The sequence below is a fragment of the Enhydra lutris genome, unplaced genomic scaffold (assembly GCF_002288905.1).
Source record: "Enhydra lutris kenyoni isolate GAN:26980312 unplaced genomic scaffold, ASM228890v2 scaffoldscaffold14, whole genome shotgun sequence".
In the NCBI taxonomy this organism is placed as follows: domain Eukaryota; kingdom Metazoa; phylum Chordata; class Mammalia; order Carnivora; family Mustelidae; genus Enhydra; species Enhydra lutris.
In genome coordinates, this window is record NW_019154098.1 from 49,105,500 (window position 1) to 49,128,367 (window position 22,868).

The window sequence follows — 22,868 nt, forward strand, 5'->3', positions numbered from 1 at the left end:
GGGGATTTTAAAAAGTAAATATCTTCATCCTTCAGTTAAAATAGCTTACAAAAAAAAAATCACAGGATAGATATTATAAGACCAAGAATTGCTAGCAGAGAATAGAAAAATTGAGGCATCAACTTGCCTGTAAAAAGCTATAGCACTTGATGGTAAAGGCTTTGCCCTAAAATTGGCACAGCCAAGTAAACTCAAAACCAGAACCGCCTGTATACTAAGTACGCACAGCTTAGAAGGACATCTTACAATTCACCAAAAAATTTCTTTGCTGATTCTCATTTCTAGGAGATATTTGTGACAAGGGACTTTACATAAAGGGTGTTGAACAACATAATGAATCTTGTCTTTGAAGCACTTTCATTAAAAATAAAAATTCAATAGATTTCAACATGAAATTATAACTTTGTAGAGACTGGAAGTTGAGCTTTTCTGGTGATCAAATTTAATACCAGGATAAAGCTTAAGGAGTTTCAGAGGGACTAAGTTTACATTTGTTTTCCAATCTTGTTTTCCCTCATGAATATATTTTAGCTGGGCTTTAGACAGAAGCAGAGGGGGCTTAGCCCTATGATGGGAAATCACAGATTTTGACCACAGTTTGTTTGAAAGAAGATTAGAAGCTGATACAAGAGGATGGTTAAAAAGTAAATCCTAAACTAGAGACAAAGAACAAGAAATTCATGGCACAATTAAAAAAACAATTTTCTTTACAGATACAGTGCTCACTGTATATTACTGAAATAAAGAAACTAAAATCCAATGTTTTACCTGAGTGATACATTGGTGATCTTTTGTTTATATGTGTTAATGTCTGTCCAGAGGTGGATATGTATTTTTATATTTGTGCAGTAGAATCAATTATGTATGCTTTTTGTGCGGGTTATAAAAATTTTTAAAAATGGGTCTTGTGAGTGTTAAAATAAAATTAAACTATTTTTCTCCAATAAACTTTCCTTTAAAAGGGGTTAAAAGCTAAGAATAAGTATAAATGCAAAACTACTATTTACTGGGAAATTGGGATTATTGGAGTGGCTACTGGGTAACAAAAGAGATGGACAGCACAGCCAAAGAGAAAATGTGACAGTGACCACGTGGAATTGTCAGGGTATGGTTATCTGGAAAACAGAAAGCTGAGACCTCTTCAAAAGTACTTGGAAGATACACTCTAGTAACTAATACAGTGATAACTTTGCTTAATGCAAAATTCAGAGCACAAAGAAACAGTTCAGCAGCAATAGCAACAGAAACATTATCAATAATTTCTTTTTTATGGTAAGAACAGCAGTACTTCTGCAAATAAGCAGGTGGTGAAATCTAACATAGGACTGAAGTATGGAACACAGAGAAAATAAATGATCCATTAGACACTATAAGCATGACTAATTCTTTCTATATACTTGGATAAGTGATCCAGTTCAATGCTTTTAAGTAAGCCTAGATTTGTGTAATAATATGGAATTAAACATTCCTACTTTGATGATTAATATTGCATTTGTTTCAGGCATGTGGGTGGCACAGTTGGTTAAGCATCTAACTCTTAGTTTCACATCTAGTCTTGATCTCAGGATCATGAGATTAAGCCCTACACCAGGCTCCATGCTCAGCACGGAGTCTGCTTAAGTTTCTCGCTCTCCCTTTGCCCCTCTCCCTGAGTGCTCTCTTTCTCTCAAACAAATAATCTTTAAAAAAAAAAATAGTGTCTTTGTTTCCCTTCAACTAATTTTGTTTCCTAAAAATACCCAAGTTAATTCTCCTTCAAAATAACACTGAATAAACATAAGGAACCTGAAAAATGTCAATTAAATAAACCTCCAAGAGGCAAAGGAATACAGCCTAATCAAGGACTTCTATAACTAAAAGCTGATGTACAACATAGACAATTACACAAGTAGGTTTATGTTGTTCCTGTCCCTTGTATAAGTGGGTTATGATGTTAAAATATACATATATTAACTGAGGAAGGAAGAGAAGAGGGGAATATTATGCAACAAATTATCAAAATAACTTCCCTTTATATCCAACAATTTTGGAAAAGTAATCTACATTCATCTTTACTTCTTCAACTCAGATTCACTTCTCCACTCACTATAATTTATCTTCCACTTTCATTATTCATTATAATTTGTTGCATTAAGAATATAGGAAATCCGGAGGGAGGAGTCAAGATGGCGGAGAATTAGCAGGCTGAGACTACTTCAGGTAGCGGGAGATCAGCTAGATAGCTTATCTAAAGATTGCAAACACCTACAAATCCAACGGGAGATCGAAGAGAAGAAGAACAGCAACTCTAGAAACAGAAAATCAACCACTTTCTGAAAGGTAGGACTGGCGGAGAAGTGAATCCAAAGCGACGGGAAGATAGACCGCGGGGGGAGGGGCCGGCTCCCGGCAAGCGGCGGAGCAACGGAGCACAAAATCGGGACTTTTAAAAGTCTGTTCCAGGGGCGCCTGGGTGGCTCAGTGGGTTAAGCCGCTGCCTTCGGCTCAGGTCATGATCTCAGAGTCCTGGGATCGAGCCCCGCATCGGGCTCTCTGCTCTCTAGGGGAGCCTGCTTCCTCCTCTCTCTCTGCCTGCCTCTCTGCCTGCTTGTGATCTCTCTGTCAAATAAATAAATAAAATCTTTAAAAAAAAAAAAAAAAAAAAAAGTCTGTTCCGCTGAGGGACATCGCTCCAGAGGCTTAACCGGGGTGAAGCCCACGCAGGGTCAGCGTGGCCTCAAGTCCCGCAGGGTCACAGAAGGATCGGGGGTGTCTGAGGGTCGCAGAGCTTACAGGTATTAGAACGGGGAAGCCGGCTATAGAGACAGAGCCGAGGAGTAAGCTCTAAGCTCGGGGTTACCTTGAACCAGTCGCAGGCTCAGTCAGCTCGGAGCGCGGCCGGAGGCAGGGTGATGGGAGTAATTGGGCGCTGTTCTCTGAGGGCGCACTGAGGAGTGGGGCCATGGGCTCTCGGCTCCTGCGGACCGGAGACCGGGAGGCCACCATCTCCATTCCCGCCCTCCAGAACTCTACAGAAAGCACTCAGGGAACAAAAGCTCCTGAAAGCAAACCCGAGCGGATTACTCAGCCCGGCCCCTGGTAAGGGCGGTGCAACTCCACCCGGGGCAAAGACACTTGAGAATCACTACAACAGGCCCCTCCCCCAGAAGATCAACAAGAAGCCCAGACAGGATCAAGTTCACCTACCAAGGAGTGCAGTTTCAATACCAAGGAGAGCAGCAGAATTCCAAAGGAGGAGAAAGCAAAGCATGGAACTCATGGCTTTCTCCCCATGATTCTTTAGCCTTGCAGTTAATTTAATTTTTTTTCTTTTTCAATTTATTTTTCTTCTTCTGCTAAATTTTTTTAACTTTTACCCTATCCTTTTTTAACGTTTTTTAACTAGTTTATCTAATATATATATTTTTTTTCCTTTTTATATTTTTTCTTTATTGGTTTTATTTTTTTAATTGTTTCTTTTTTTTTTCCTCTCTCTTTTTTTTTTTTTCTTCTTTCTGAACCTCTTTTTATCCCCTTTCTCCTCCCTCACGATTTGGGATCTCTCCTGATTTGGCTAAAGCATATTTTCCTGGGGTTGTTGCCACCCTTTTAGTATTTCACTTGCTCCTTCATATACTCTTATCTGGACAAAATGACAAGGCGGAAAAATTCACCACAAAAAAAAGAACAAGAGGCAGTACCAAAGGCTAGGGACCTAATCAATACAGACATTGGTAATATGTCAGATCTAGAGTTCAGAATGACAATTCTCAAGGTTCTAGCCGGGATCGAAAAAGGCATGGAAGATATTAGAGAAACCCTCTTGGGAGAGATAAAAGCCCTTTCTGGAGAAATAAAAGAACTAAAATCTAACCAAGTTGAAATCAAAAAAGCTATTAATGAGGTGCAATCAAAAATGGAGGCTCTCACTGCTAGGATAAATGAGGCAGAAGAAAGAATTAGTGATATAAAAGACCAAATGACAGAGAATAAAGAAGCTGAGCAAAAGAGGGACAAACAGCTACTGGACCATGAGGGGAGAATTCGAGAGATAAGTGACACCATAAGACGAAACAACATTAGAATAATTGGGATTCCAGAAGAAGAGGAAACAGAGAGGGGAGCAGAAGGTATATCGGAGAGAGTTATTGGAGAGAATTTCCCCACTATGGCAAAGGGAACAAGCATCAAAATCCAGGAGGTTCAGAGAACCCCACTCAAAATCAATAAGAATAGGTCCACACCCTGTCACCTAATAGTAAAATTTACAAGTCTTAGTGACAAAGAGAAGATCCTGAAAGCAGCCCAGGACAAGAAGTCTGTAACATACAATGGTAAAAATATTAGATTGGCAGCAGACTTATCCACAGAGACCTGGCAGGCCAGAAAGAGCTGGCATGATATATTCAGAGTACTAAACGAGAAAAAACATGCAGCCAAGAATACTATATCCAGCTAGGCTATCATTGAAAATAGAAGGAGAGATTAAAAGCTTCCAGGACAAACAAAAACTGAAAGAATTTGCAAATACCAAACCAGCTCTACAGGAAATATTGAAAGGGGTCCTCTAAGCAAAGAGAGACCCTAAAAGTAGTAGATCAGAAAGAAACAGAGACAATATACAATAACAGTCACCTTACAGGCAATACAATGGCACTAAATTCATATCTTTCAATACTTACCCTGAATGTTAATGGGCTAAATGCCCCAATCAAAAGACACAGGGTATCAGAATGGATAAAAAAAACAAAACCCATCTATATGTTGCCTACAAGAAACTCATCTGAAACCTGAAGACACCTCCAGATTTAAACTGAGGGGGTGGAAAAGAATTTACCATGCTAATGGACATCAGAAGAAAGCAGGAGTGGCAATCCTTATATCAGATCAATTAGATTTTAAGCCAAAGACTATAATAAGAGATGAGGAAGGACACTATATCATACTCAAAGGAACTGTCCAACAAGAAGATCTAACAATTTTAAATATCTATGTCCCTAACATGGGAGCAGCCAACTATATGAACCAATTAATAATAAAATCAAAGAAACACATCGACAATAATACAATAATAGTAGGGGACTTTAACACTCCCCTCACTGAAATGGACAGATCATCCAAGCAAAAGATCAACAAGGAAATCAAGGCCTTAAATGACACACTGGACCAGGTGGACATCACAGATATATTCAGAACATTTCATCCCAAAGCAACAAAATACACATTCTTCTCTAGTGCACATGGAACATTCTCCAGAATAGATCATATTCTTGGTCCTAAATCAGGTCTCAACCGTTATCAAAAGATTGGAATCATTCCCTGCGTATTTTCAGACCACAATGCTCTGAAGCTAGAACTCAATCACAAGAGGAAATTTGGAAAGAACCCAAATACATGGAGACTAAACAGCATCCTTCTAAAGAATGAATGGGTCAACCAGGAAATTAAAGAAGAGTTGAAAAAATTCATGGAAACAAATGATAATGAAAACACAACGGTTCAGAATCTGTGGGACACAACAAAGGCAGTCCTGAGAGGAAAATATATAGCGGTACAAGCCTTTCTCAAGAAACAAGAAAGGTCTCAGGTACACAACCTAACCCTACACCTAAAGGAGCTGGAGAAAGAACAAGAAAGAAACCCTAAACCCAGCAGGAGAAGAGAAATCATAAAGATCAGAGCAGAAATCAATGAAATAGAAACCAAAAAAACAATAGAACAAATCAACAAAACTAGGAGCTGGTTCTTTGAAAGAATTAATAAGATTGATAAACCCCTGGCCAGACTTATCAAAAAGAAAAGAGAAAGGACCCAAATAAATAAAATCATGAATGAAAGAGGAGAGATCACAACGAACACCAAAGAAATACAGACAATTATAAGAACATAATATGAGCAACTCTACGCCAACAAATTTGACAATCTGGAAGAAATGGATGCATTCCTAGAGACATATAAACTACCACAACTGAACCAGGAAGAAATAGAAAGCCTGAACAGACCCATAACTAGTAAGGAGATTGAAACAGTCATCAAAAATCTCCAAACAAACAAAAGCGCAGGGCCAGACGGCTTCCCAGGGGAATTCTACCAAACATTTAAAGAAGAACTAATTCCTATTCTCCTGAAACTGTTCCAAAAAACAGAAATGGAAGGAAAACTTCCAAACTCATTTGATGAGGCCAGCATCACCTTGATCCCAAAACCAGACAAGGATCCCATCAAAAAAGAGAACTACAGACCAATATCCTTGATGAACACAGATGCAAAAATTCTCGCCAAAATACTAGCCAATAGGATTCAACAGTACATTAAAAGGATTATTCACCACGACCAAATGGGATTTATTCCAGGGCTGCAAGGTTGGTTCAACATCCGCAAATCAATCAATGTGATACAACACATTAATAAAAGAAAGAACAAGAACCATATGATCCTCTCCATAGATGCTGAAAAAGCATTTGACAAAGTACAGCATCCCTTCCTGATCAAAACTCTTCAAAGTGTAGGGATAGAGGGCACATACCTCAATATTATCAAAGCCATCTATGAAAAACCCACCGCAAATATCATTCTCAATGGAGAAAAACTGAAAGCTTTTCCGCTAAGGTCAGGAACACGGCAGGGATGTCCATTATCACCCCTGCTATTCAACATAGTACTAGAAGTCCTAGCCTCAGCAATCAGACAACAAAAGGAAATTAAAGACATCCAAATCAGCAAAGAAGAAGTCAAACGATCACTCTTTGCAGATGATATGATACTATATGTGGAAAACCCAAAAGACTCCACCCCAAAACTGCTAGAACTTGTACAGGAATTCAGTAAAGTGTCAGGATATAAAATCAATGCACAGAAATCAGTTGCATTTCTCTACACCAACAACAAGACAGAAGAAAGAGAAATTAAGGAGTCAATCCCATTTACAATTGCACCCAAAACTATAAGATACCTAGGAATAAATCTAACCAAAGAGACTAAGAATCTATACACAGAAAACTATAAAGTACTCATGAAAGAAATTGAGGAAGACACAAAGAAATGGAAAAATGTTCCATGCTCCTGGACTGGAAGAAAAAATATTGTGAAAATGTCTATGCTACCTAAAGCAATCTACACATTTAATGCAATTCCTATCAAAGTACCATCCATTTTTTTCAAAGAAATGGAACAAATAATCCTAAAATTTATATGGAACCAGAAAAGACCTCGAATAGTCAAAGGAATATTGAAAAAGAAAGCCAAAGTTGGTGGCATCACAATTCCGGACTTCAAGCTCTATTACAAAGCTGTCATCATCAAGACAGCATGGTACTGGCACAAAAACAGACCCACAGATCAATGGAACAGAATAGAGAGCCCAGAAATAGACCCTCAACTCTATGGTCAACTAATCTTCGACAAAGCAGGAAAGAATGTCCAATGGAAAAAAGACAGCCTCTTCAACAAATGGTGTTGGGAAAATTGGACAGCCACATGCAGAAAAATGAAATTGGATCATTTCCTTACACCACACACGAAAATAGACTCAAAATGGATGAAGGACCTCAATGTGAGAAAGGAATCCATCAAAATCCTTGAGGAGAACACAGGCAGCAACCTCTTCGACCTCAGCCGCAGCAACATCTTCCTAGGAACATCGCCAAAGGCAAGGGAAGCAAGGGCAAAAATGAACTATTGGGATTTCATCAAGATCAAAAGCTTTTGCACAGCAAAGGAAACAGTTAACAAAACCAAAAGACAACTGACAGAATGGGAGAAGATATTTGCAAATGACATATCGGATAAAGGGCTAGTGTCCAAAATCTATAAAGAACTTAGCAAACTCAACACCCAAAGAACAAATAATCCAATCAAGAAATGGGCAGAGGACATGAACAGACATTTCTGCAAAGAAGACATCCCAATGGCCAACAGACACATGAAAAAGTGCTCCACATCACTCGGCATCAGGGAAATACAAATCAAAACCACAATGAGATACCACCTCACACCAGTCAGAATGGCTAAAATTAACAAGTCAGGAAATGACAGATGCTGGCGAGGATGCGGAGAAAGGGGAACCCTCCTACACTGTTGGTGGGAATGCAAGCTGGTGCAGCCACTCTGGAAAACAGCATGGAAGTTCCTCAAAATGTTGAAAATAGAACTACCCTATGACCCAGCAATTGCACTGCTGGGTATTTACCCTAAAGATCAAACGTAGTGATCCGAAGGGGCACGTGCACCCGAATGTTTATAGCAGCAATGTCTACAATAGCCAAACTATGGAAAGAACCTAGATGTCCATCAACAGACGAATGGATAAAGAAGATGTGGTATATATACACAATGGAATGCTATGCAGCCATCAAAAGAAATGAAATCTTGCCATTTGCGACGACGTGGATGGAACTAGAGGGTATCATGCTTAGCGAAATAAGTCAATCGGAGAAAGACAACTATCATATGATCTCCCTGATATGAGGGAGAGGAGATGCAACATGGGGGGTTAAGGGGGTAAGAGAAGAGTAAATGAAACAAGATGGGATTGGGAGGGAGACAAACCATAAGTGACTCTTAATCTCACAAAACCAACTGAGGGTTAATGGGGGGAGGGGGGTGGGGGGGATTATGGACATTGGGGAGGGTATGTGCTATGGTGAGTGCTGTGAAGTGTGTAAACCTGGCGATTCACAGACCTGTACCCCTGGGGATAAAAATATATTATATGTTTATAAAAAATAAAATAAAATAAATTTTAAAAAAAATTATAAAAAAAAAAAAGAATATAGGAAATCCTAGAGTTTCAAGTCCAATAACCTTTTCAGTCTTCCTAACACTAAATTCTGTGTGACATCTGGCCCTGGTGAAGCCTCCCTACGAGGCTTTTGTGACACTGTTCTCTCCCTGCTTGCTTCTTCCTCAGTAGACTGCTCTCCTGGCTCATTTCTCTTGTCCATGAATCCATTCTCGATCCCTCTGTCTTTTCAGCTTAGATCCTCTTCATCCATGATCTTACCTGCACTTATTTTACATACACTTAGGGTCCTTGAATCAATCTCTCCAGCACAAAACTCTAACCTGCACTCCACTAATACTCACATGAACATCATCCTTGAAAATCAATTTCAAGATAACAGAAACTTTACTTAAAATTTCTTTCTCTCTCTCTCTCTCTCACACACACACACACACAACACACTTCCTGCCCCTTGCAGGTTATCAAATTTTAATCATTTTACCTCTCTCCTACAGAAGATTGAAGATCACATCAATGTCATTTGGGGCATTAAAAATATCACCATGGCAAAGTGCCCACTAAATAACAAAGTGTGAAAAGAGGAAGTAATTTTGGTCTTCATTAAAACTGAGTATTTATGAGACTCTTAACTATAGAGAACAAACTGTGGGTTGCTGGAAAGGAGGTGGGTGGGGGAATGGGGTAGATGGGTGGTGGGTGTTAAGAAAGGCACTGATGGGGGTGCCTGGGTGGCTCAGTGGGTTAAAGCCTCTGCCTTCAGCTCGGGTCATGATCCCAGGGTCCTGGGATGGAGCCCCACGTCGGGCTCTCTGCTCAGTGGGGGCCCTGCTTCCTCTTTTCTCTCTCTCTCTGCCTACTTGTATCTCTGTCAAATAAATAAATAAAATCTTAAAAAAAAAAAAAGGGCACTGATGATGAGCACTGGGTGTTAGATGTAAGTGATGAATCACTCAATTATACAGCTGAAACCAATGTTACATTGTATATTAACTAACTGGAATTTAAATAAAAACTTGAAAAAGGAAAAAAATAGTAAGTATTTACCGTATTTCCAAACTACAAACTGAAAAATATCAGCTAAATAGTGTAGTTTCAATAAATTTTAAGAGGTACAAAAGTTTATCTCGTTTGAGAAAATAAGCAGAGTTCTTTAGGGGAAGGTTGTATAAACCTAAAGAATATAACTAACGAAATCTTACTTGAAATGGGAAGTTCTTGAGACTTAGACAGACTAATGGGAATCTGAAGCCTATGACATATATGGAATGTAGAGCTGAGCAAGGATTCCACATATACCCATATTTTTTTTAAGAATCAGGTTGTTGTAGTGGTAGGATGACAAATGTTAAGTGCCAAACAACAAAGAAGCAGCTTGTCTCAGTCAGTGAAGAGAAAGAGAGGCCAAATAAACAGCATAAGAAATACAGTCAATGGTATTGTAATAGTGATGTAACAGGACAGATGGTAGCTACACTTGTGGTGAGCATAGCATAATGTATAAACTTGTCAAATCACTAAGTCATACACCCAAAACTAATGTAATATTATGTGTCAACTATATTCAAAAATAGATGACAAGTCACTATCAAGAAACCTTTGGAATACAAATTATGACAGTACTAATTAGCAATATATCATTTAAGGAAGAGTACAGAACAGAGTTGATAAGAAAGTATTCAAAGTTAAAGAGAAAGTATTCAAAGTTAACACACAAGAAAACTCATTCTGTCTGCTGTACTACTGCTATCTTTTTTCCAGCAAGTTACCTATCTTCAAACAATAACCATCGTTCAATAATCTGGGTACCAAGGCAAAACATACCCCAAGGGAAGGTGTGAAGAATAATGAGAAACAATTAATTTTCCAAATAAAAGTCAAATAATATGCATCAGAAGAAACAGTGGATGTGGGAAGAAAGCCCTCACAATTACACACACACACACACACATCTCTTATAAAAGAAAAACAAAGAGCTACATGACATTAAATATAAATAAGACAATAGAAAGATATTACAAATAAACAGGCTAAATTCAGGAAAAAGAAAGATAACATTATGACAAAATTCATGTTAGAAATAGCAAAAATGACAATATTTAATATAATCAGAACATAAAGGCTAACACAAATAGAGAAAAGAAAAAGAGAAAAGAAAAAATGAAACAGATATTACATATGAAAACTTTTCCTGAATAAGAAACAGAAATAATGGTATAGCAAAAAAGTGCTCAAACACATAAGAACACTTTTCTCATACAAAGACTTGAATATGAAGAATTTAATACCATGATCCAGAAAGGGAAAAAGAAAGCATAATACATGATTTACAAAGAGACCAGATATTCTGGACTGGGTGAATAATTAAATGTTACTATGTGTTGAAGATAAACAATTATTTTATTAGCACCCAGCCAAAACTCAGTGTGGTCTTAGTCTTCTCTATAGGAAAGTCTTGGCAAATAGTAAGACAAATGGGGGTGGAGGGATATATCATGAGTTTTATTCTCCAATAACTATAAAGGTAATAAACAAATATAAGACCTCAGCGAATATAAAGTACCATAAAATCTCTTTGAAAAATACAATTTGATAAACATACAACTGAAGGTTAAATAGTATGGACACCATATAGTAAAAGGTAGGTAAATTCTGTAAGCCTTAACACAAATAATAAATTCTTCATAGATGCTAATAAAAAGGGTATAAATAGTAATGAGTAACAACTTGGAAGTTTCAGCAGAGAAGTGAAAGCATAAAATATATTTCTACAGATACCTTCACATAGTAAATAATTAATATTTAAAGTTTAAAGAATATTTTAAAATAATGGGACCTTAATAATACTATTTGAAGGTATGAATGCAACTAGTCAAAGACTTAGACAATAATATTCTTACTAATCAAATCATGCTGTGAAGAGGGAACTTTTTCTCATTTTATATTAGGTTGTGAATGTTCATTGTCTAAAGTCGATAACTCAAGAAGTACAGGTTTAGGTATGGAATCTATTAAATATTTTTTTGTTCCAAATTGTATGGCCTTAAAATTCATAAAGCAAAACTTTCAGGAATAAATGGAGACAGGATAACCTCCACAGTAACCTTCTTTCCTTCTTACCTACAAATCAAGTAATTAAATCACTGGGGATAGAAATATAAATTACATAATTAACAAGCTATATTAAACATATATCAAATTTATTCTTAAGGAGTATATCACACCTGAAACTATAAAACATCAAGCAGGTAAAAATAGTGAGTATTTTCATGAACCTACAGAATATAATTAGTCTTTCTCTATAGAAAATGTATTCCCCAAAATATTTATATTACGAGAAAAGATAGAAAAATAAAACAAAAAGAATTAAGCATTTTGAGTCAAAAATTTAGGAAAAGAAAGTTAAAACAAGAGAAATTCAAGGGAGAAAACAGAAAAGCAAAAATTAATGGGCTTATAAAGCAGGAAAAACTGTAGAAAAGTAAACTCAAGAGAGCTGGTTCTAGGGCTCAGATGGGGAAAGCACAAGATGAGCCTAAAAAATCTTACTGTTCCAGAAAGCAAGAAAATGGCTACACCAATATGAAGGTATTTCCAGTGCTCAGACTGAACAATCTGGGCATCAAAATATATAATGATAACTCATTAAAATGCTTGGAATAGGGTGGGTGAGTTGGTTAAGTGTCTACCTTCAGCTCAGGTCATGATCCTGGGGTCCTGGGATCAAGCCCCATGTCAGGCTCCCTGCTCAGCAGGGAGTCTGCTTCGCCTCTGTCTCTTCCCTGCTTGTGCTCTCTCTCTCAAATAAATAAATAAAATCTTTAAAACCCTATGAACAAATTAGGAAATCATAATTTTACATTTGTTTATTTAATATTTTATGAAAATTTAGTATTTCTATACTTTCAAAATACCTCTTCACAAAATACTTAATTACAAAAGGGAAAGGTAAATTCACTGCAGAGAGTTCTCCATATAATCACCTTAATCAACTGATAAATGAGATCACATGTCACTTGATAAGATGGAAAAAGAACCTAGAATCACTTCTATGACAGTTCTGCCAAAGATAAATCATGCTAATCATGAGGAAAGATCAGAGAAACCAAGCTGAAGTATATTTTCCTAAATACCTTGTTTGTAATCTCCCAGCATTAAGGTCATGAAAGCCAAGGGAAAGGGAGAAACTATTTCAGTCTAGACAAGAAAACGAAATGCAACACGAGATTTTGAATTGGATTTTTTTACTATAAAAATCGTTATCAGAACAATTGGCTAAATTAAATAGGAGGAGTCTAGGAATTAACAGTAACTGTATCTATGTTAATTTTTTTATTTTGATGGATGTGTTCTGATTATGTGATAAGAGTATTTCCTTGTTTTTAAGAAATACATACTAAAATATTTAAGGAAAATGGAGTATCAAATGGCTCTGAAAAAATAAGTTTCTTTACATTAAACTTACAAGATTTCTGTAAGATTGTAGTTTCAAACTTTTTAAAATTTATTTTAAAAAATTTAGTATCTATGACTTCTATAGTTAGAAAATATGAGAAAAAGTTATCATTCATAATAAGAAAAAAGATAATATGTCCAAAAATAAATTTTACTGTGGCATAAAAGGACATGTGCAAAAATTGGAAATAAGAAGGCTGAATATTACAAAAGTACAAGTTCTTGAGTGGGAATATTCAATATCATAAAGACATCAATTTTCCATAAATGAACCTTTTAAGTTTAACACATTTCCAACTAACACACCCACGTTTATTTATTTTAAAAAGCCCAGTTATTTCTAAAGGTCATACTGAAACATAAACTTAGAAGAAAAGCCTGAAAAAGTCTTTTATAAAAGAGTAATCAGTAAAGGTTAATCTTACCAGATACTGAAATACAACATAATGCTTCAAAAATTATAACAATTCAACACAAATGCATAAACAGAAAAGAGATAAGTGGAAAAGTAAATAATAGTTTCCAGAAATAGATCCAGAATGCATATGAAAATTTAGCATTCAATAAAAACTGGCCTTTCAAATTAGTAGGAAAAAGATAGATTACTCAACAAATAGTGTTAAAACAGTTGACTGGTCATTTGGAAAAAATATTAAGTTGCAGCCATCCATCACTATTCTAAAGTAAATTATTCAAAAATAAATTCCAAATGCACCAAATATTTAACAAGCTTAATAATAAAAAAAAACTATATAATAAAAGAAAACATGGAAGAATTATTTTTAAATCTTCGCATGAAGAATGGCATTCTAAGCAAGAATCAATAACATAGGACAAAAACTACATAATCTAAAATATATGACATAAAAATCATAAACATTTAAGGGGGTAGGAGAAGAGTAAATGAAACAAGATGGGATTGGGAGGGAGACAAACCATAAGTGACTCTTATTAATCTCACAAAACAAACTGAGGGTTAATGGGGGGAGGAGGGTTGGGAGAGGGGGATTGGGGTTATGGACATTGGGGAGGGTATGTGCTATGGTGAGTGCTGTGAAGTGTGTAAACCTGGCGATTCACAGACCTGTACCCCTGGGGATAAAAATATATTATATGTTTATAAAAAATTTAAAAAAAAATACAGGGAAAAAAAATTTTAAAAAAAATCATAAACATGAAAAAAATGCAAACTGAGAAAAATTCCTATAAAGTATATGCCAAAGGGCTAATTTCTTTTATACATGAAGATTTCGTTCAAATAAAGGGAAAAATAAAATTCATTGAATGGATAAGGGACATATAAATAGGCTGTTCTCATAAATACACATGACCACAAATATATGAGAAGATTCTAATCCTCTTTCTTAAAGAAATACAAACTTACAGAGCAATTAAAACTATTTCCAACCAATTTATTAGCAAAATGTTTGTTTTATAATGCATGATATTAGTATAAATATTGTAAAATAGAAACTTGCATATACTGATGGTGGGAGTAGAAATTAGCGCAACCTCTTTGGAAGACAATTTGTAAATAGTTATCAAAATTTAAAATGCACATATCCTTTGGCCTAGCAGTTCTGTTAATACACTTGCTTAGCAAAAAAAAGAACATAGTTCAAAATGTTTATTTAATTTTAACATCAAAACTAACTAGAAACAAATTCCCACTGAATTAGTAAGGATCTAGCTATTAGGAGACTGAAACCACACCAGTAATTTCAATGGCAAAAAAAAAAAAAAAGATACAAAGAAGTGTTAGTCAGATATTACTAAAACTTAGAAGTGGAGAGCAGTGGTCCTAAAGAAGCTGAGATTCGGACCTCTGAGGACAGAGCATCAGCAGCTGGAGTTGAATTGTTGAGGGGGTACAATGAAGCTATTTCTGGGAACACTGGGAAAACTGCAAATGGAATTAAGTGCTGCTGCTGGAACGAACAGCCACTGCTTGGGTGAAAAAGACACTGCTGGAGAGACGCAAGGAAGCAAACCAGAAATAGAAAACAAAAGGATAAACACTTTCTTTATCTTTGCTCCTGACTTCCAATCTCCCTCTAACACCTGCTATCGACAGATCCTAATGGGAAGCCAGCTGGATTTCTGGGAAAAACTGGTTTGCGGAGCCCCAGCCTCAGCATCACAAAGCAGAATATATAGAAGGGTGGGTTTTAACGTGAGTCACAATAGATTAAATAGCACATCCATTAGTAGTATTTTGGTATGTTCAAACAATGAAATATAATATAATATAATATAATATTCTTCAAAAATGAATAAGGTACATATCTACACATGGGTATGAAAAGGCCTTCATAAAACATAATATTATTAAGTGAAAAATAAAGGTATAATATAGAGTAATAAAAATGCCCTACCATATGTATTGAAAATATAAAATATATTTTCATATCAAAAATATACACACATTTGTGCATATATATTTACATACCTGAATATGCATGGAAAATTTCAAGAAAAAATATTTTTTCATGATAGTTATTTCTGAGGGTAAATGGTCATCTGAATGTTGCTTTGAACTTAGAAAGCCCTCCTATCCCCCTGAGCAGGACTGCAGATGGGTTTAAAGAACATCAGTCAAAGAGTTTTAGCTATAGTGGAGAGTTCTACCAACAGAACTGTAAAGTCTAGAACATGAGAGACAGATTTTAGCCAAAGCAAGCAAATTTTAAATGCCAGGTTGAAGAAAATGGATTGTAATCTAAGTTTTGGAAGACAGTAAAACCTTGACAGCTTTCAAGTGGACAGTCAACATGATCAAATCCCCTTGTAAATCGTCATATTAAAAAAAAAGGAATCTGGTCCATAATATACTTTGGAAGGAAGTCCAGAGATCAGTCCAGTCAAAGGTAAGGGATATCAGTCCAGGTGGCTGAAGGAACAGAGGACTAATGCAAAAGGTTTTCTGAGATAGACTGCTTAGAACAGAGCAATAGCCTGAAACAAGAGCCGTGACCTAGTGTGACTACTAGTGGAGAGATCTTATTTGCAATGCACGTAGCTTACTGCAGGGTTTCCTATCTGAACACCCAGAAACGATTTGAGCTCAAGTTTAAGTTGCCATTACTTAACTTCTAAATGTCACTCGAAATTTTCTGACAAAAAAGTACAAGTATATTGAAATAGTTGCGAGTAGTAAAGAAAAAATAATAAATGCTTGGTTTTTTTTATTTAATAAAACATTCTTCTTTTCTACTTTCGGATTAAAAAAAAAGTGACCTTTACAATGAAAAATAAAGTTGAGAAAATAATTTTCTGATACTTCTTTCCCAAAATAATTAAGTGGCATTTTCCACAGGGACTATTATTGATTATATAAACACAAACACCTTTTCCATCTTTTATTCCTTCTTGGAACATCCATTCTCATCTTTTACCTCTGTTTTTCAACCTTGTTTTCTTGTATGGTACACAAGTCTGTTTCTCTCTTCTCCACTGACAGGCTACCCTTTTTCTTACTTGCACTCTTAGGATTTGAGTGGTTTAAAACTTGAAAATGGAGCAATAGTTACTTTTCTAGATAAATATATATCTTGAAACTCCTTTCATCTTTAGCTACTAAAAAACTGAAAGTCTCTCAAATTTACAGGAAATGTCCTTGAAGTGTTAGGAATGATGACACAGTTTTTTCAGGTTTTCTGTAAATGTACATCATTAAAAAAAAAAAAAAAAAAAGGCAAGGAAACATTCATTTAGGAGTACTATCTTGTTTCTAAATTCCTTGAAGTTATCTCTGGTCTTCTCTTGAATGCCATTTTTTTCCTTCTATGTTTCCTATGTTGGAAAAAGCAAGATGTACTTACAAATATCTTGGGAACCTGAAACACTTTTTTTGTTATTGGAACAAACGCAAACAAACAAACAAAAAAACCCTTTTGTTAAAGTACAGAAATTCTTTCTCCCAGATAAACCAGTACTTAAAATGTAAAGTGTATATTTCAACTTATCCTTTTCAGAAGGATAAGCCTATTAAGCATGAAAAAAATAGCACAGCATATCAACCCAAACAAAGGTAGCCAACTAGAACAAACTCCTAATGATAAGTGTGGAAGGCGTTTTCTCCAGTCATAAGCTAAAGGACAGCTCCCTGCCTTCTATTTTTTAAAAAAAATTAGATATTTTTCTTCCCTTTGTCTCTTCAGAATATCAGCTAATAATAACAGGTCATGTGCGTATCTAGACTCAGATGCTATTTCACCCAGGTGGTAAAACTACTGTAGATTTTGCTAACTGTAAGGTTTTATAACAATTCTCATTCAGAATAAAAAGTGGCATGACTTTTTGCTTTTTTTTTTTTTTTAAGATTTTATTTATTTATTTGACAGACAGAGATCACAAGTAGGCAGAGAGGCAGGCAGAGAGAGAGAGGGAAGCAAGCTCCCTACTGAGCAGAGAGCCCGATGCGGGACTGGATCCCAGGACCCTGAGATCATGACCCAAGCCGAAGGCAGCGGCTTAACCCACTGAGCCACCCAGGCGCCCCTGACTTTTTGCTTTTGAGAACAACCAACTCCTTCTGGGTTAGCAAGCTCTGAACAATCCTAAGACACAATCAAAAAGACTATAGAAGAAGACTGGAGAGCTTTAAGGAGAAAAACTGTATAAGGGATTCAAGCTTCACTACTGGGAGTGCCAGTGAATCTGGATTTCAGAGTTAATGAGACAGTATTGGAGGGGTGTTTAAAGATGCATGTTATATGTTCTCTCCCTTAAATTAAGAGTGTCTCAATGGTCAAAATGGCAAAATGCAACAAATGCATTTATATCATTCAACTTGTAAAATGTGGAGGGGATTTCAGGGTGCTGGGTAGGAGAAAACTATACTGCTACTGACTGGTGTTTTTTGAGAAAATTCTTATGAATGATACTTTGAAAATTCTCTACCACTTGACAACTGTGTAAACCTTGTTATGAAACCCAAGCCTCACTACCCTTAACTGTAAAATGGACCATATGTTAATTTTGTATTACTGGTGAAACAAATTACTATAAATGTATCAGCTTAAAACACAAATGTATGATCTTACAGCTCTGAAAGTCAGAAGTCTGAAACAAATCTCACTATGCTGAAATCAAGTTGTCAGGGCTGCATTTCTGCTGGAAGCTCCAGGAGAGACTATTTCTTTGCCTTGTCCTGCCTGTAGAGGCTGCCCTAATTCTGTGGCCCATGTCCCCCTTCCATCTTCAAAGTCAAAATGGCTAGTTGAGCCTTTTTCACTCTGAATCTCACTGACTGTAAGTCATGTGCCTCTCTCTCCCCTTTTTAAAGGACTCTTTGATCACAGTGGACCCACTGCAAAATCCAGAATCTTCTCCCATTTCAAGGTCAGTTGATGAGCAGCCATCCACAACCTTAGTTTCTCTAGCCATGTAGCACAGTTTATTCTCAGGTTCTGAGGATTAAGATATGCATATCATTGGGGACCATTATTTTGCTTACTACAGACCTCATAAGTATCTTGTGAGAAATAAATGAAACAATAAAACATGAATAATGCTTACACACTGCCTATAAAAAGCCCTCAAATATTCACATACAAAATTTATAGATAGGGAAGACACTAAAGATAACCTAACTAACCTCACCCAAAACAAGCAAGGATATATATAATGGCTGGATTTTTTTCCAGGTTAATGAGAAATAATTGACATATATCACTGTATAAGTTTAAGGTGTACAGCATATTGTTTGATTTACATATACTGTGAAATGATTATAATAGGTATGGCTAACATCCATTATCTCATATAGATATAAAAAGAAAATTTAAAAAATCATCCTTGTGATGAGAACTCTTATGATCTACTCTCTTAACAACTTCTCTATCATACAGCAGTGTTAATTATAGCCATCATATTATACATCGTATCCTTAGTGCGTATTTATCTTACCACCGGAAGTTTGTATCTTTTGATGACGCTTCTCCAATTTCTCCTACTCCCACTCCACCCCCCACCTCTGGTAACCACAAATCTGATCTCTTTTTTTAAGATTCTACATGTAAGTGAGATCATAAAATAATTGTCTTTGTCTCACTTATTTCATTCAGCATAATGCCTTCAGGGTCCATCCATTTGTTGCAAATGGATTTCCTTTTTTTTTTTTTTTTTTTTTTATGGCTGAATGATATTCAATTGTGTATACATACCACAACTTCTTTATCCATTCATGCATCAATGAACACTTAGGTGTTTCCATGCATTGCCTATTATAAACAACATTTCTATGAACATAAGGATGCAACTTTTTGAGTTAATGTTTTCATTACCTTTGGAAATTCCAAAAGTGAAATTGCTGGATCATATGGTAGTTCTATACTCCATACTGTTTTCCATAGTAGCTATACCAATTTACAATCCCACCAAGAGTGCACAGGGGTTCCCTTTTCTCCACATCCATACCAGCATTTGTTATCTCTTGTCTTTTTGATAATGACCATCCTAAAATGTGATATTGAAGTTTTAATTTGTATTTCCCTTATGGCTAGGGATTATGAGCATCTTTCCAAGTATCTGTTAGCCTTTTGTATATTTCCTGTAAAGAAATGTCTAATTAGATTCTTTGCCCATTCAGGGGCATTTTTGAATTTTTGAATTATTTTTTTGAATTATTTTGAATTATATTTTTTTTTTGCTACTGAGTTGTATGAGTTCTTTATATATTTTAAATATTAATCCCTTATCAGATATATAGTTTTCAAATATCTTTTACCATTGTGTAGGTTGTCTTTTCACTTTGTTGGTGGTTTCTTCTGCAATGTAGAACCTGTTTAATTTGACATAGTCTCACTTTTTAAAATTTCATTTTATTGCTTGTGTTTAGGTGTCATATCTAATAAAGCATTACCAAGACCCATGGCAAAGAGTTCTTCTATGTTTTCTTCTAGGAGCTTTATGGTTTCAGATCTTATATTTCAGTCTTTAATACGTTTTGAGTTAATATTTGTGAATGTTAGATAGGGGCCAAGTTTTATTCTCTTATTTTTGAATATCCAGTTTTCCCAGCATGATTTACTAAAGAGACTGTCTTCTCAATTGGGTATTCTTGGCTGCATTGTCAAATTCTAGTTGACTGCTTGTGCTTAGGTTTACTTCTGAACTCTCAATTCTGTTCCATTGGTCTATTTGTTTTTATACCGGCACTAACTGTCTTAATGACTATAGCCTTGTAGTATAATTTAAAATCAGGAAGTGTGATGCCTCCTGCTTTGTTCTTCTCTCTCAAAATATTTTTCGTTTGGAGTCTTTTAGGAATGTTTTTAGGAATGTTTTTTCTATTTCTGTAACAAACGCCACTGGAATCTTAATAGGGATTACATCAAATCCACAGATAAATTTTGACATTTTAACAATATTAGTTTCTCCATTCCATAAACACAAGATAACTTTCCATTTATTTATGTCCTCTTTGATTTCTTTTATCAATATCTTGTGATTTTCAGAGGTGATCTTTCGCTGCCCTGTTTAAATTTATTCCTAAGTATTTTATTGCTTTTGATGCTATTTAAATGAGATTGATTTCTTTCTTTTTCAGAAAATTCATTGTTAATGTATAGAAATACAGATTTTTATATGTTAATTTTGTATCCTGCAACTTTACTGAATTCCTTGATTAGTTAAACAGTTTTTTGGTTGAGTCTTTAGGGTTTTCTATATATAAAATCATGTCATCTGCAAATGGAGACAATTTTAGCTGAAATTTTTTTAAGGTCCTTAACTGAACCTTCCTATTTATGCCCATTGCATTTTGAATCATTCCCATTTATATCTTCTTTATAATTCAGATTCAGTCATATTATCAATTGAAAGCATCCTCCCATGTGCTTTCATGAGATCATTGTTTCAGCAGAGACAGAGTTTGCTAAGGGAAATTGTCAATTTGCTAGAGTTAGCACAAAGACACAGTTACTAAGCAAGCAGGACACGTCTCCAAAGAGAAGTCACAGACATATAACATCAAGTAAGAACCTCTAAACGCAAAACTGGGAACTCCACTGTTTTCCGTTATACTCTATTCTGTTCTGAGATCTGAATTGCTGCTGATTTTTCATCTTTTTATCACTTCATACAAGTTAAGTGTCCTTGGGAGACACTAGAGAGGGTGGCACATATTTCATCCCATTGATGATAAATGAATTTGATCTTTTAACTCCCAGCTACTGTGCTTCCTAGGCTGCTATAGAAATTGTCTTAGGATGACTTTTTTTTCTTTTGCACAAATAAAACCTGTCCAGTAGAAGCTGCGGGTTTTGGCAAAATTACATTTAATATTTATTTCAATTCACCTAGAAATACAAAACTTTGACTACATTCAAGAATTTTTTCACAGTAATAATAAAAACATAAAAGTAGCATATATAAGAATTGGTTTGATTTAACATAAGGACTTTGTCTAAAACTGTTCAAGACATAAGTATAGCCCTTCAAAAACATGTCAACTGCTGCCTCTGGCACCCTTTCCCCTGGGAACTATGATCATTAATTTAAAAAAATGATTTGAAAGAGTTAACGATCACAGGAAGGTAAAAGAATAGACAGGTTAGCTTTTCCAAATCATACAACAAATTACCCAATAAATATTTAAAACACAAAGTAAATGTTTTATGGAAGTTGAAAAAAATCAAGATTATTATCTTTGTTACTCAGAAGACTTTTTTAAAGTCTCAAATATCACTGGACTCTTCCATATTATTAGAATATTGGTGATCAAATAATAGATCTGTAAATTTGACAGTTATGACAAGAAGTCTTGAGAAAAATGTTCCAGGTATAGACTGACTATATAAAGTACGAAAATACTGTCAATTGTATAAACTTCAAAATATTTAACTCTGTAATTCCTATGATATTATAAATCAAATACTACAAAATAAAAATAAAATGGAATAGGAATAAATTTCAGAGGAAGAGTAACAGGCGTTATCTCCCCCTTTTTTGTCCTTGAAAATTTTAATGAGAATTCTCCTAGTGAAAATTAAGTATTAATTAGCTCACAAAGGGCAGGGCAGTAAGACTGATTGGGTAGGCACTAGAAGACCTCCCAGAAACAAGGGGTTTATTCAATCCTGAGCCATAGGATCTTTATAAGCCTTTGTTTCCTTTTCTCTTTAAAAGTATTTCTTACTTGAAGTTCTGAAAGTTCATAAAGATCCTCACTTTACAAAGTAAAATATTTGAAATCTAGAGAATTGAAACGACGTCAGGGGGACAAAGCAGGATTTGCCCATCTATGTTTTTTCCATCTCACTACTCTATCAAAAGGATTCCCCTTCCTCTCTCTACCAATTCACAAGGGTCCTGTTTCTTACATCAGGGGTAAATACCACTAAAAACAATGACAAACCCTTGACATATTCCTCACTCACTTGGTAAACTTCGAAGCTGGGGAGGAGGTACATTGTTTACAGCTATCATGTGAGACAAAATAGCTGCTGGATGGGAAGACAAAGGCATCTTGATGGCTCAAAGGCAGCTGATCAAAGGCTACTTGAGAGGCAAATGAATGATCCCTCTTTGCCTTAAGGCATCATAAAGCAGAACCCTCAAGGTACTCCTTGATAGGCTGAGTACTACGGAATCTTCATATTCACAGTTCTTGTAGAGTGCACAGCATTTCCAAGAGTTAATATAGACCAGGAAAAGCTATATCTTAGTCCTAGTCCAGTGGAATTTATGA

General features: G+C 35.6%; 1 protein-coding gene across 1 annotated transcript in view; it reads right to left on the reverse strand.

The window, feature by feature from the left end:
- Positions 1-22,645, reverse strand: part of LOC111146500 (cyclic nucleotide binding domain containing 1) — a 461,604-nt gene extending 438,959 nt beyond the window's left edge. Inside the window, exon 1 of the mRNA XM_022502041.1 lies at positions 22,558-22,645. Coding sequence (XP_022357749.1) covers positions 22,558-22,645 — 88 coding nt within the window. The remainder of the gene's footprint in view (positions 1-22,557) is intronic.
- Positions 22,646-22,868: the final 223 nt, after the last annotated feature.